The sequence below is a fragment of the Meriones unguiculatus genome, chromosome 6 (genome assembly GCF_030254825.1).
Source record: "Meriones unguiculatus strain TT.TT164.6M chromosome 6, Bangor_MerUng_6.1, whole genome shotgun sequence".
NCBI classification, from domain to species: Eukaryota; Metazoa; Chordata; class Mammalia; order Rodentia; family Muridae; genus Meriones; species Meriones unguiculatus.
In genome coordinates this window covers 75,493,679-75,508,068 of record NC_083354.1, presented here as the reverse complement: position 1 = coordinate 75,508,068, position 14,390 = coordinate 75,493,679, and the positions used below count along the sequence as shown (strand labels likewise).

At 42.8% G+C, this 14,390-nt stretch overlaps 2 protein-coding genes across 3 annotated transcripts in view; both read left to right on the top strand.

Annotated features, from left to right (window-relative positions):
* The first annotated feature begins 2,187 nt into the window (after positions 1 to 2,187).
* Positions 2,188 to 10,053, top strand: Kgd4 (alpha-ketoglutarate dehydrogenase subunit 4). Its single transcript, XM_021663989.2, has 4 exons — positions 2,188 to 2,326; positions 5,801 to 5,864; positions 8,638 to 8,825; positions 9,918 to 10,053. The coding sequence occupies exons 1-4, from the start codon at positions 2,288 to 2,290 to the stop codon at positions 9,933 to 9,935; spliced, it is 309 nt and encodes a 102-aa protein (XP_021519664.1). The 5' UTR covers positions 2,188 to 2,287; the 3' UTR covers positions 9,936 to 10,053.
* A 4,109-nt stretch (positions 10,054 to 14,162) lies between these two features.
* The window catches only part of Cdk7 (cyclin dependent kinase 7), a 44,137-nt gene continuing 43,909 nt past the window's right edge, over positions 14,163 to 14,390 (top strand). Inside the window, exon 1 of one of the 2 annotated variants that reach the window (XM_060385652.1) lies at positions 14,163 to 14,351. In XM_060385652.1, the coding sequence (XP_060241635.1) occupies positions 14,286 to 14,351 (66 nt within the window). In that variant the 5' untranslated portion in view covers positions 14,163 to 14,285. The remainder of the gene's footprint in view (positions 14,352 to 14,390) is intronic. The other variant, XM_021663994.2, reaches the window with a different exon arrangement.

Sequence of the window (14,390 nt, the reverse complement as noted above, 5' to 3'; positions counted from 1 at the left end):
CTTAGTTAATGCAGAAGCGACTTCACAGTGCTCTAAGCTATTACTTAAATATGAAGTTGTCTTTAATATAGTAATTTGGGATGGAAGCCGGTTATGTTTCAAAATTTAGAACATGAGCCAGGAGGCAGAGCAGGTGGATCTCTATGAGTTTGAGGCCAACCTGGCCTATACAGAGAGTTCCAAGATAGCCCAGGCTATGTAGAAAGAACCTTTCTCAAAAAACAAAAACAAAACCAGAAATTACACCATGAAAATTTGAGTACTCTCAAACTGGAAGCAGGAGCAGTTAATTAGCAGAAATAATGAGTTTCAGAAAACAGAAGCAAATTAAAATCAAGCAACACTCACCGGCAAGGGAGTAGAGTTTGGTCCTTATTCAGTCAGAACCTATCATTCCTTTTGTGCTTGAGGTAACTCTCAGGTTTATTTTTTTCTTTAATTGAAAATAGATTTTTTTGTATAATATATTTTGATTATGGTTCTCCTCCCCCTACTCCTCCCAGAACCTACCTACTTCCCCTCCCATCCAGATTCATACTCTTCCTGTCTCGGGTTAGAGAAGAAACAGGCATCTAAAGGAATACTACACTACAATACAATATTATAAAACAAACATAGACAAATCAGAATAGAGCAAAACAACCAAATAAGAGTAAGAGCCAAAGAAAAAGCACAAGAAATGCATAAAGATGCAGAGACACACACGTTTGCACACACAGGAATCCCATAAAAACACAAAACCAGAACCCATTATATAAATGCAAAAGACCTGTAAGTTTAAAAATGAAAGTGCTGACTTAACATTATGAGACAAAGAATCTCCAAAGATGCTGTTGAGTTCATTTGTTTCGGCTGTCTACCGCTTGTCATTTTGTGTCTACTGTGTGACATGGGGCCTGCTCATAAGAGTGGTTTGTTTGCGGTGGAGAGATGGCTCAGAGGTTAAGAGCACTGGCTGCTCTTCCAAATGGTCCAGAGCTCAATTCCCAAGAACTACTGTTCTGCCCAGTTCACAAACCCCAAAAGACCAGGAATAAACAGACTCCGCTGTAAATACATGAGGTTCTTGTAATTTACAATAGTAAATAGTAAATTACAAGCTGAGCTCAGGTTAGTTGGGTGATTTAAAGATTCTGGTCCCTCCCAGCATGCCCAAGGCAGGGGCAATTCCTGCCTGGCAAGCATCTATTGGTCAAAATGCTACATTTTGAATTGATTTGCTATAGGAAGGTCCCCAGACCATAATAACCTGGTGTCCCTCCCTAGGGGGAATGGGCCAGTTTCCTAGCAACTGTATCTCTAGTGGGTGGGGAAAGAATGCAGTAAGGTGGTCCTTCCCCTCAGGGCATTACTGGACTTCTCCACCCACCTAGTTCAGGCCTTAATTAACAATAGCTGCTAATTTTTAATCTTTTGGTCTCTCACTACAAGATGGCTCGCAACCATTATAATAAAATCTGATGTTCTCTTCTGGCCCACAGGCCTACATGTAGGCAGAACATCATATACAAAATAAATACATCTTAAAAGGATAAAAAAAACACCAGCAAAAAATAAAAGACATGTTTGTTTGCCCAGTGAGACTCCCTTGGAGAAAATGAGAGAATTTCTTTCTGTCTCTCAGGAGACAGTTTCAGGGTTAGGGATAGGAGCACGGATCCACTTCTCCTTTCGGCTCTAGGACCCCATCGGTGCTTGCTGCCACTGTCTTTGTGAGTTCGCATGTGTGCCAGCTTTATTGTACCTCGAAGACTTTAGTGTCCTCAATCTTAACACTTTTCCTCCTCCTCTTCTGTGGCGATCCCTGAGTCCTGAGGCGAGGGATCTGATGGAGACATCCCTTTTGAGGCTGAGAGTTTCAAGGACTCTCAGGATGATGTATACTGTCCGGCTGTGGATGTTGGCATTTGTTCCTGTCTGCGGCAGGAGACTTTCCTGATGATGGAAGGAAGGAGCTATGTTTTATCCCAAGTTTTAATAAAATTGTCCGTGTTAGGTGGTTTCTGATTAAACTTGGAACTGTACTGAAATTAGAAACTAGCTATCTGAGAAGAAAATGTTCCTAGATAATTTGGCCTGGTGAACCGTTTGCTGCAAAACTCTGTAGTAGAAAAGGCCAGGGGTGAGTGGCTAGGCGGGAAGAGGGGAGGGGCCGGGCGCAGAGGGGGTGGAGCTGGCTCTTATAGCTCCTCAGTGACATCACACAGGCTCCGCCCCTCGCTGCCCACTCCCGATACTTGTGCGGCTCGCCTGCGCCCCGGAAGCTGCCCCTGCTCAGGGGGTCAAGATGGGCAGCAAGATGGCTTCCGCCAGCAGGGTCGTGCAGGTAAGGCCTGGGCCACTCCCGCCTGGGGAGGGAGGGAGGGAGAGATGGTGCAGATGTAGCAGCAGCGTTGGGAGGAAAGGCGGTGGCAGAGGAAGCGTCCGTGGCCGCGGCCCTGAGTAGGGCCAGCGGGTGTGTCTGAGAATGGGACCACGGGCTCCAAGTGGCCGAGAGTAAGTAAGGTCTGGCGCCGGGGGTTCGAGGCCCGCGGTGGGAGGTGGCCTCTAGTAGAGTAGGCTCGTGCACGTCCGAGGTCCCTAGCTCCTCTTTAGCCCTGGGAGTCTGCGGACTACGCTGCCCTCCAGCAGCTCGGCCAATCGTCGTCTGATAATGTCCGTGATGTTCCCCCAGTCAGCCAATAAGAGGGAAGGCCGGAGCGGGGCGGGGAAGGAAGCAAATCCTGGTTCTGACCTGGTGTCCCTTCAAGGACTTGGGAATGGCCGGATAACTGGCCCCTTGGGCTGCTTCCTCACTTTGGAGCCGGTTAGATCTGATCTCTTGAGGCGCCTTGCTGCAGATGCGGGCATCAGTGAAATAGTTAAATTACTAGTGTGTGTGTTTCAGGGTGGCTTTGCCAAGCCTTTCGCCGCTGTGCTTACATAGTCAGCAAGGTTAACATTGCTAATCCACTCATCAGTTACCAACTCCTGACAGCTTTTCTGTCTGCTTCTCCAGCTGAGTTCTCTAACTTAATAGGAGAGGTGAAAAATTCACGAGTAAGTGGACACAGCCCTTTGCGATTAGAGTTTTTAAGACTCTGATGCAGTTACTCATCCGGTTGGTAGGCACTGGGCATTGTATAAGATTCTACAAGTACAGCATAGCTGAGAGAGGTCTGCTGCCCGTACCGTATAACCTCATACATCGGTCTGAAACGGGTGAAGGAGCAGCCTTGGCAGCACGCACCGTTCATCCCAGCGCCCAGGAGGCAGAAGCAGACAGACCTCTGTGAGGTAGACGGCGCAGCCGGAGCTACGTAGTGAAACTATGTCGGAAAAAAAAAAAAGGCGGTGGTGTGTGTGTAGGAATTGATATCACAAAAGATAGCCACCGCATAAGCATATGAAGGGATACCTGGAAATTCTTATGGCCAAGAAAATACAGATTAAAACCAGGAGGTACAAAATAGCTAGAGTCTACTTTTTATTGCTGGGGTTTGAACCCAGGGCCTCACGCACGCACCCTACCTCTGAGCGACACACAGCCCTTGTTATGAGAAGATTGAAGATACCAAATGAGACACAGGCAGAAGCCCCCGAAACTCACAAAGTATTTACTACTGATTATTACAAGAGAAGTGGCTCTACCTACAAAAAGACTTGTCTGAGAATGTTCATAGAGGAACCAAGAGATTGCTCCGTGGGGAAAGTGCTTGGCACACTGGCATGAGGTCAGATCCCCCCACCCGTGTGAAAACTGGCTGTTACCCAGTCTTGGGACTAAGAGGCGGAGACAGGTGGGTCTCTGGAGCTTTCAGGCTGGCTAGACTAGCCAAATGAGTGAGTTCTGGGACCAGGGAGAGACCCTGTCTCAAAATATAAGACAGAAAGCAACTGAGGAATGAAATCCCATGTTGACTTTTGACCTCCAGAAGCACACACACCATACATGCACACATCTACACGAAAGCACACACACACAAGTAGTGGCAGGTGAATCTCTGAGTTTGAAGCCAGCCTGGTCTACATAGTGAGTTCCAGGATAGCCAGGGCTATGTAGAGAGACCCTGCGTTAAAAAAAGGTAAATAAATAAATAAAGGAAAGAAAGAAAAGTATTACTCTAAGGCTGGTATGATGGCACAGGGAGCAAAGGGATTTGTTTCTAAGTGTGAACACAGTTTAATCACTTGGGTGGAGAGAGGGATCACAACTTCTGAGAATTATCTTCTGACTTCCACCTGCATACACATAAAATAAGCGATATGTCTTTTAAATGGTTTTCTAAAATTCAGTAGATTTCTGTACATAAAGGAAATGGGTAAAACTAAAAAGATTCAAAATAGTTTAATGGATTTATAGGCTTAGGAGTTAGATAATCTCAGCTAATTTGTATTTTTTTAAAGATTTATTTATTATTTATACAGCATTCTGCCTACACACCAGATCTTACTATAGATGGTTATGAGCCACCCTGTGGTTGCTGGGAATTGAACTCAGGACCTTTGGAAGAACAGCAAATGTTCTTAACCTCTGAGCCATCTCTCCAGCCTTTGTATTTTTCTTTACTTTTTTTGTTTGTTTTTTTGTTTTTTTTCAGATTTCACAGATTCTGTAGTCAGAACAAATGTGTTGTTTTTTAAAATTCTTTTTGACCTTTCTTAATTATAGTAAGATTTAGCTTTCTCGTAGTAACCAATTAACAGTTAATAATTAAAATAAGTAAGGTTGAAATCTTGTTCAGGAGAAAGATCCTTATATGCTTTTGAATTGAAAGGATGATTGCTTAATGACTTTTTTTTTCTTCAGGGATTTCTATTCACTGTGTAAACGTTTATTCATTCTTTGATCAGAAGCAGGGTGTAAAGTATAATTTAGAATAGTATAGCAGTCGTTGATTTTTTTGTTGCCTTTACTCAAATATAAATTTTTGAAATTAAAGCAGGTTTTTGTTTGTTTTTAGCTCTGTGTAATTTGGCTGTCCTGGAATTTGCTCTGTAGACCCAGCTGGCTTTGAACACACAGAGATCTTCCTGCTTCAGCCTCCTGAGTGCTGGGATTAAAGGTCTCCACCACCACACATTTTAGAGCAGATGTTTCTTACGGCCTAGTGCCTGTTAGGGTTGTTTGCTTGTCCCAAACTGCCGAGTAGTAACATATCAATAACAGATCAGGACATTTCACACAAGATCGCATCTTCATTGTTTTTACTTGCTTATTTTTTGTTTTTATTTATACGTATGTATGTTTGTGGAGCCCAGAGTAGGCATCCGATCCCCTGGAGCTGGAGGGACTGGCATTTGTGAGCCACCTGCTGTGGGTCCTCTGAAGCAGAAGCAGGAAGTGGTGCTGAGCACTGAGCCACCTCACCAGCCCGTTCACTGTGTCCGTTTTGTTTTGTTTATTATTATGATGTATATGGGGTACATATGTGTATGGAGGGCAGAGGACAACTTTTGGGAGTCAGTTCTCTCCTTCCATGGTGGGTCCCAACTTGTCAGGCCTGCTTGCAAGTGTTTTATTTTTCCTTATATGTATGTGAGTATGACGTCCATGTGAGTGCGGGTATGCAAGGAGACCAGAGGTGTCACATCCCCCTGGACTTACAGGCGGTTGTGAGCCTTTCCCATGTAGGTGCTGGGAACTGAACTCGGGTCCTCTGCAGGAGCGGTAGGTCCATGCTCTTAACAGAATGAATCATCTCTCTCCCCCCTGAGTAGTGATTTAATTATAGGGCTGGTAGATATTTAATTATGAGGACTGAGGTTGTTGCTTTTATAGTTATGAGGTCATTTTCCCCCACGTTTTATTTTTCTTCAGGTAGTGAAGCCACATGCTCCGTTAATAAGGTTCCCTGACAGAAGAGACAATCCTAAACTCAGTGGTAAGTTGTATTTCTCATTTTATAATCAGGTAGGTTGTTATGGTTTAGATCAAAATAGCATACAACTAACTTTTTTCTTTTTTTTTTTTTTTTTTTTTTGATACAAAGTTTTACTTTGTAGCTCTGGTTGACTTGGAACTAGACTTGTAGAACCAGGCTGGCCTGGAGGCACAGAGCTCCTCTGCCTCTCAGAGTGCTGGGATTAAAGGTGTTATATCGCCACAACCAGCTAGTTTTATTATTATCCCTGTCTTATTTGTTTCATTGTATTGTACTTTTAAAAATAGATTGAAGCAGTTTTGTGAGTGTGATGTTTTTCCCACCTATGTCCGTAAACAACATGCCTGCCTGGTGTCCACAGAGGTCATAGAGGGCATCAGAGCCCGTGGAAATGGAGTTATGGGTGGTTCTGAGTCACCGTGTGGGAGCTGGGAATCAAATACAGGTCCTCAGACTTGGCAGCAAGTGCCTTTAGTCACTGAGCCATCTCACAGCCCCTAAAGGGAAGCAGAGGACACAGGCTTTAATGACGTGGATGTTGGGAGACACACTAGTATCTTTAGGAAGGTACGTGTAAACCTTTAGTGGCTGAGCTGTCTCTTAGTTCAAAAGCCATTTGCTTTTCTTTTGTGTCAAGGTCTTGCTTAGGTAGTCCCACCTGGCCTAAAACTCCAGACCAGCAGGCCTCTTAATTCCCAGCCACCCTCCTGCTTCTACCTCCCAAACGCTGGAATTACAAGTGTGTGCCACTCTACCTGGCCTAGTAGTTTACTTCTTCTTTTTTTTTAATTAATTTTTTTTATTAATTACAGTTTTGGGATACAGTTTTGTATCCCAGCTGTAGCCCCCTCCCTTGTCCCTTCTATCCTCCCTCCCTCATCTCCTCCCATGCCCCTCCCCCAGTCCACTGATAGGAGAGGTCCTTCTCCCCTTCCCTCTGACCCTAGCCTATCAGGTCTCATCAGGACTGGCTGCATTGTCTTCCTCTGATGCCTGGCAAGGCTGTTCCCCCCTCCCGGGGAGGTGATCAAAGAGTCACCACTGAGTTCATGTCAGAGACAGACCCTGTTCCCCTTATTGGGGCACCCACTTGGAGACTGAGCTGCCATGGGCCACATCTGTGCAGGGGTTCTAGATTATCTCCATGCATGGTCCTTGGTTGGAGTATCAGTCTCAGAAAAGACCTGGGCCCAGATTTTTTGGTTCTGTTGCTCTCCTTGTAGAGCTCCTGTCCCCTCCAGGTCTTTCTATCTCCTGCTTCTTTCATAAGATTCCCTGCACTCTGCCCAAAGTTTGGCTATGAGTCTCAGCATCTGCTTCAATACCCTGCTGGGTAGAGTCTTTCAGAGGCCCTCTGTGGTAGGCTCCAGCCCTGTTGCTTGCTTTCTCTCTCTTTCGATGTCTATCCCATTTGCCTTTCTGAATAAGGATTGATTGTCTTTCCTAGGGTCCTTCTTCTTACTTAGCTTCTTTAGGTGTACAGATTTTAGTATGTTTATCCTATATTATATGTCTAATATCCACTTATAAGTGAATATGTACCATGTGTGTCTTTCTGCTTCTGGGATACCTCACTCAGGATGATCTTTCCTAGTTCCCACCATTTGCCTACAAATTTCATGATTTCCTTGTTTTTAATTGCTGAGTAGTATTCCATTGTGTAAATGTACCACAATTTCTATATCTATTCCTTAGTTGAGGGACATCTGGGTTTTTTTCCAGATTCTGGCTATTATGAATAAAGCTGCTACGAACATGGTTGAGCAAATGTCCTTGTTGTATACTTGAGTATATTTTGGATATATGCCTAGGAGTGCTATCGATGGGTCTTGAGGTAGCTCTATCCCTACTTGTCTGAGAAAGCACCAGATTGATATCCAAAGTGGTTGTACAACTTAAAGAAATCTCAGCATTCTTAGTTATCAGGGAAATGCAAATCAAAATGACTGAGATTTCATCTTACACCCATCAGAACGGCTAAGATAAAAAACTCAAGTGACAGCACATGCTGGAGAGGACGTGGAGAAAGGGGAACCCTCCTCCATTGCTGGGAATTGTGGGAATGTAAACTTGTAGTTTACATATTTTAAACTTTTTATTTTATTTATTCAGTGTATTGTGTGTCTCTGTGTATGTGTGTGTTGGTATGTTAGCTCTCATGTGTACACTTTGCACTGTATGTTATAAGTCAGGACACTTGTAGGAGTTGGTGCTCCTTTATCACATGAGTGCCAGAGGTCAAACTCAGTTTGTCAGGCTTGGTGACAGTCTTCTGAGGTGTCTCTTTAATCATTACATACTTTCTTTTAGACTACTTTGCTGGGTATGGCACATACCTGTAGTCCTAGTTACGCAAGAAGCTGAGGCAGAGGATCAGTTGAACTCAGGAATTTAAGGCCAGGTTGGCCAGCTGGCCAACAAGTGAGAACTTAACAGGCATGCACGCATGCACGTACACACGCACACACATGCACACAAAGGCTATAGCTGTGGCTTAGCGATTGTTTGGCTGGCTTGTACAAGGAATTGGGTCCAACTCCAGTACTGCCTGACCCAAAACAAAAAAGACTACTGTATATTTCAAAAAGAACATTACAAAAAAAGACTATTTCTTTCAAACAGAACATTACGTGTGTGTGTGTGTGTGTGCGTGTGTGTGTATTGAATTATAATATGACCTGACTGCACAGTAGTAGATAATTCAAAAAGATAACATTTAAAGATGCCGGGTAATTTATCCATGTAGTACCTTTGTTTTTGTTTTTAATTTCAGCCTCAGAAGCTTTGAGATCAGCTGGGCTACCCTCTCACTCATCTGTAATTTCACAGAATTCTAAAGGAAGTATATCCTCAGACCTTCGGATGCACCAAGGGCCACCAGACACTGCAGAAATAATAAAAACATTACCTCAGAAATACAGAAGGAAACCTATATCTCAAGAAGAAATGGACTTCATCCAGGTATGCTGCGCCGTTTAACACAAGATTGTGCAAAGTGCAGTGACATTTTGGTTTTCAATTTCATTTGCTGATTTACACGTTCTTCCCTTTGTTTTGTCAACTGGGATCATAGCTAACGGAGATATGAAGAGATAGGCCAGGGGTGTCAGTCACAGATCCGGGTTAGGACCCTCAGTGAGCAGGCACGACATGAAGAAATAAAACCGTACAAAGGGCTGGGGATGTAGCTCATTTGTAGAACTCCTGCCTCCCATGTACCAAACCATGGGTTCATTCCCAACAAAATATAAAACCATATTTAAAAAAAATCTCTTTGGGGGCTGGAGAGAGGGCTTGGAGATTGAGAGCACTGGCTGCTCTTCTAGAGATCCTGAGTTCAATTCCCAGCAACCACATGCTGGCTTATAACCGTCTAGAATATCTGGTGCCCTCTTGTGGCATGCAGGTGTACATGCAGATAGAACATTTTGTATGAAATAAATAAATCTTTAAAAAAGCTCTGGGTGAGGGGTTAATAACTTTTCAAAGTCTAAAGGGCTTCTAAGACCACAGATAAATTTGTGGATAACTGGTGTCATATATGTATATATGTATGTGTGTAATATATATATATATATTTTTTTTTTTTTTTTTTTTGAGTCAGGGATTCTCTCTACAACCTTAGCTGTCCTAGAATTTGCTCTGTAGACCAGGTTGGACTCAAACTCTGAGTTCTACGTGCATCTCCCTCCCACATGCTGGGAGTAAAGAGTACACCACCACAGCCCAGCTTTGCCATCAATATTGAGTCCTTTAGCAGTTACCATTAGTGTCTCCAAACTATTTAAAACATGGATTTTTTTTTCTTTTCACAGGAAAAAAAAAATCAAAAGCTATCTGGACATGGTGGCTCATAACTGTAATATCAGCTCTCAGAAAGCTGAGACAGTTGGATTGTCATGATTTCTTAGAGGCCAGTCTGGCCTACCTAGTGAATTCCAAGCCAACCTGAGTTACAGAGTGAAAGACAGCCAGAGCTTGAAGATCATTTTTATAGTATAAGTAACGGCCAGCTTAGTACTTCACCTCATTGCTTTATGCTTTTCTTTTCAGCGTGGAGGTCCGGAATGATCACTATGGCTGCTGTTTGTCATCAGACAAAAGGATTATCTTTGCAATAAAGGACTTTGAAAATGTCAAATGAAAAATTGTATATTAAGCAACCTTAATAAATATTCTGCAAAAAGAATGAAGTGTAGAAACTCTAGATGGCCACTTGTATCTCCTACTTTATGTATCCTGGTTGGCTTGTGCACAGGCTGACCTGTATACCTACTAAAGTCTACATTTTTAAATGCTGACCTGTTAACAACTTCTTGATTATTAAGAGTTACCAGCAACATGCTGTTAAAAGCACACAGTATCTAGTAACTATCATAAATGTCCCCATTTCTGTTTGTTTAGACATAAAGATAATTTATAAAGCGTAATTACTGCTATGAGGAAATTTTTCCCCTGAAATTAGGGGAGGATCAGAAAGATGTTTCCAATCTTTATTTTCTGACTTTTTTCATTCACAAGTTTATCTGAGTATAACTGATGTAATCATATCCTATTCTAAGTAATAAAAATACAATTTAAATAAAAGCTGGAAGTGGGATTGAGACTATGCAGATGATGTAAGAGGCTCTTTGTTACCTATGTTCAGAAAAAGTAGGGAGCAGTGATAGCCCTGAGTGAGAAGCCACACGTAAAGTGATCCCAGATGGGCTCAGAGGGATTCAATTAATCAGTGTTTAGGAATGATTGTCCGTGTGTGCAGAGACCAGCTTCTTCCTCCAGGATGTTTTTCCAGCATACAAAGACTAGCTAACTCCTCCCTCTGTTGCTGTCCCTGACAACCAGGCTGAGGTTCTGGGAGCAGCAGAACCCCACCTGATTCCAGCTTTACTGGTGATCTGCTGGTGTCTGCCATTTCTTCATTGCCTTGTTGCTCCTAGTTGGGATTCCAGACTAGATAAGATGAAGATAGCATAGCAACAGATGTGTCACTAGAAATTGCCTCTTAATATGTTTGTGAGGTTGTTATGCATTTTACTGTTTGCAAATCCTCAAAATTAATTTTCACTATTTTAATGTGAGAGTCTTTCAGATTCTAACTTATGAGGCAACCAATGAAACTATAATGGGTTCTCCTTATACTAATTTCCACAAGGGTGACCAAATGCATACTTGTAATGATTTCTAAGGTATACTTTATAGAGAAGTCACCCTAAATGAGTAACCCATGAGCACTAGATAACAGAATTGTTACTTATTTTTTGTTCACTTGCTCATGAGCTAATCTTTACCTTTTTTCCCTAGCATTCCAGAGTTGATTTCTCTTTTTAAATTCTGTGCTATGAATGTTGCCTTAATCAGATATATGGATTTACATTTGATATTAATGGTAATCTATTCTAGTAACTAATGAAAAGTACACAATTCATCTTTTTCTTTTTTTTGAGATATAGGGTCTTTTTTCACATTTTTATCTGTCTCTGTCTGTCTGTTCTATCTGTCAAGGCAGGATCTTAACTATGTAGTTTGGCTGGCCTGGAACTCACTGCATAGACCAGGGTGGCCTCAAACTCCGAGATCCCCGCTTCTGCCTTTACAGTGTTAGGATTGCCCATCCATGCCCAGCTACGATTCTTTTTTTTTTTTTCGAAATAAGATTATTTTGGGGTGAAGACATGGCTCTAACAGTGTTCTTGCCAAGCAGTTCTGAGGGCCTAAGCTGGGGCCTCTGCACACATGGAAAAGCTGGGAGCAGTTGTGTAATCCTACTTCTGGGAAGGCAGAAAGACAGGATGCTGGAGCTCTCTGGAGTCTTCAAAACAAAAAGATGGTTTTCTGCAGTCTATGGGTGTTTTACTTGGATCAAAATAGTGACAAAGGGCCAAAGCAATACTAGCTAGCTAACCCACTTGCCAGGCACTGGCTTTACCTTTGCAAAGTCATTTGAGTCCACAGCAATGCTTAAGTGGTTCCTGTTATAGAGGAAGCTAGGTGCGGCTAGAAATAAACTTAAGTCATTCATCTAGTGTTGAATACCGGTTGGCCGGTATTCAAAAGCAGGTACTCTGGATCCAAAGCATTATACTACATTATACTAGCATCTTAATTACTAGTCTTTGTATTCTTTTGCTTCTCCAACATTTCTCTAGAAATTAAGATTCCTAATTTTTATATACTCAATTGCAAAAGAAGAGAAGATGGCCATTTTGACAGCTCCTCCAGCTCAGAACTTTGGAATCAGCCTGTTAGTATAGTATGTGCTGGGAGTCAAAATTGGTATCTGGTGAAGCCCTCTGTGTTACCACAACTCACCAACAGGCCTTCCTGATTTTCTTTGCCCTTCTTTCAACCTGTAGTGTTGTGTCTTTGGCCAGAGAGATGGACTGGCAGGTAAAAAGACTCTGACCCTCAAGCCTGAAGACCTGACCTTTAAATGTGCACTGTGGTACCCCCACCATAATGACAATAAATAAAATGGAATAAAAATTTAATCTGATTCTATTGTTAAAATCCAATGGACTTCCAATGACATCTTTCTTTCACTGGCCTATTTAAAACAGCAAAGCACCATCTCTGCCTCAGTCCCTCTTCTAGCACTTACCTCGTGGCCCATATTTAACATTTTTTTTCTGATCTCACTATGTAGACTTAGCTGGTCTGGACCTACATATTACATATATATATATACATACATATATATATGTATATGTATATATTTTTTTAATCTTCCACTAGAACAGAATGTTTTGTTTCAAGATAGTTTTAGATCCACAAAAATGTTTGGCACATAAAAAGCAATACATATTTGTTAATATTTTTTAGCTGTTTTGAAACAAGGTCTCTCTGTATCCCTGGCTGGCCTGTAAGTCACATTGATCTGCCTGCCTGTACCTCCCTAGTGCTGGGCTTACAGGCATACATGCATCTTAAATGAGTTTTTTTTTATTGTATTATGATTTATGGTAACTAAGAGGTTGGATTCTAATCACAACCAGGTTGGTTTTGTTTCAGAAATTTGTGATTCATGAATTGAGTAGAACTCCCTATGACCAATAGCAGACCACGTTTAGCCCAGGCTTTCCTGGAAATTGCAAGCTTCCTGCCTGGGAATGGAACAAGAACAAGCCACAGTGGGGGGAAATCTGATTGGTTAATTAAGCTTACTTTTTCATGAGGGTTAAAGCACTTCTTTATGTCACCCAAAACTGGCCAGTTTGGCAGATCTGGCTGCTAGTTTCTTGAAGCGTGACTTAGTTTCTGGTTAGTGTGGAACTTCAGTATGCATGACTGTTTTGGTTCAATAGAGTGAACCCTGTATAGAAGCTCCGTTCAAACGAATGCTCTCAATAAAGTTTATTACCAAAGGTGTTAGGGAATTGGAGATGGCTCAGCTCTTAAGATCACTTGCTGCTCTCCTAGGTTCAGTTCCCAGCATTTTCTGGGGATCCAACGCCCTCTCCTTATCTCCATGGGCACTGCACACATGGGAAACAGACATACACGCAAGGAAAACATGCATACACGTACATTTTTTAGAAGGTATTAAAACGTGTTTCTTGCCTCATACTTTTGGCTTCATTTGTTTTTTCGCGAGAAAAGAGCTGAACAATGTGATGATCAATTCTTAAACCCACCAAAAACTGAAGTCTCAGCAAAACCATCCTCCACTCCCAACCTTGCAAACTGGATCGATGTGAAACAAAAATATGACTCAAGCGGAAACCATTGCTGGAGCCAGTAATTGACAGATAGGCTTGAAGCGTAATTATTACATAGGTGACGCTGTTACTATGTCTAAACGCTGTATGTTTCTCTTAATTCATTAGTTTCTATTTTATAGGATACCAAAGACCCATTCCATAACATAATGTTCGGTAGGGCTTGGTTTTGCTTCCCGGGGCCTGTTTCTTTCATAAATCAGTGTAAGAACTTGGCTCTCGGCTGGGTGCAGTGACACACACCTGTACTCCCAGCATTCAGGGAGGCAGAGGCAGGTGGATCTCCATGAGTTCGAGGCCAGTCTGGTCCACAAAGAGAGTCCAGGAACCCTGTCTCTAAAAAACCAAAAAAAAAACCGAAACAAAAACAAAACAACTTGGCTCTTCTTTGGAGGGTTTTGGTATCCATAGCGAACGCTGACCTATCTCTGGGAGCGAAGAAAATCCAAGTTTAAAGCAATGACCAAAACAGTAACCAATTGATAGCCTACCGCGGGTGGGCACGTGGCAGCGGGGGAGGGCGCCGCTCTCAGCCCAGCTCGGCTTCCGTAGGCCTGGTCCTGCCCACAGCGGAAGCATGGGCGGAGCCAGTCGGTGGTGCGCGTCCAGCGAACGGAAGTAGCTGTTGGGAGCTATCGGACGCTTTAAATTCCTGCGGGGTGGAGGACTTTGCTTAATTGCTGGAGCCTGGCTTCTCCCTCGCATGGCTGTGGACGTGAAGTCTCGGGCGAAGCGCTATGAGAAACTGGATTTCCTCGGAGAGGGGCAGGTGAGGCCCAGGCCTGACGCGGAGCCGCGCGGTCCTCCT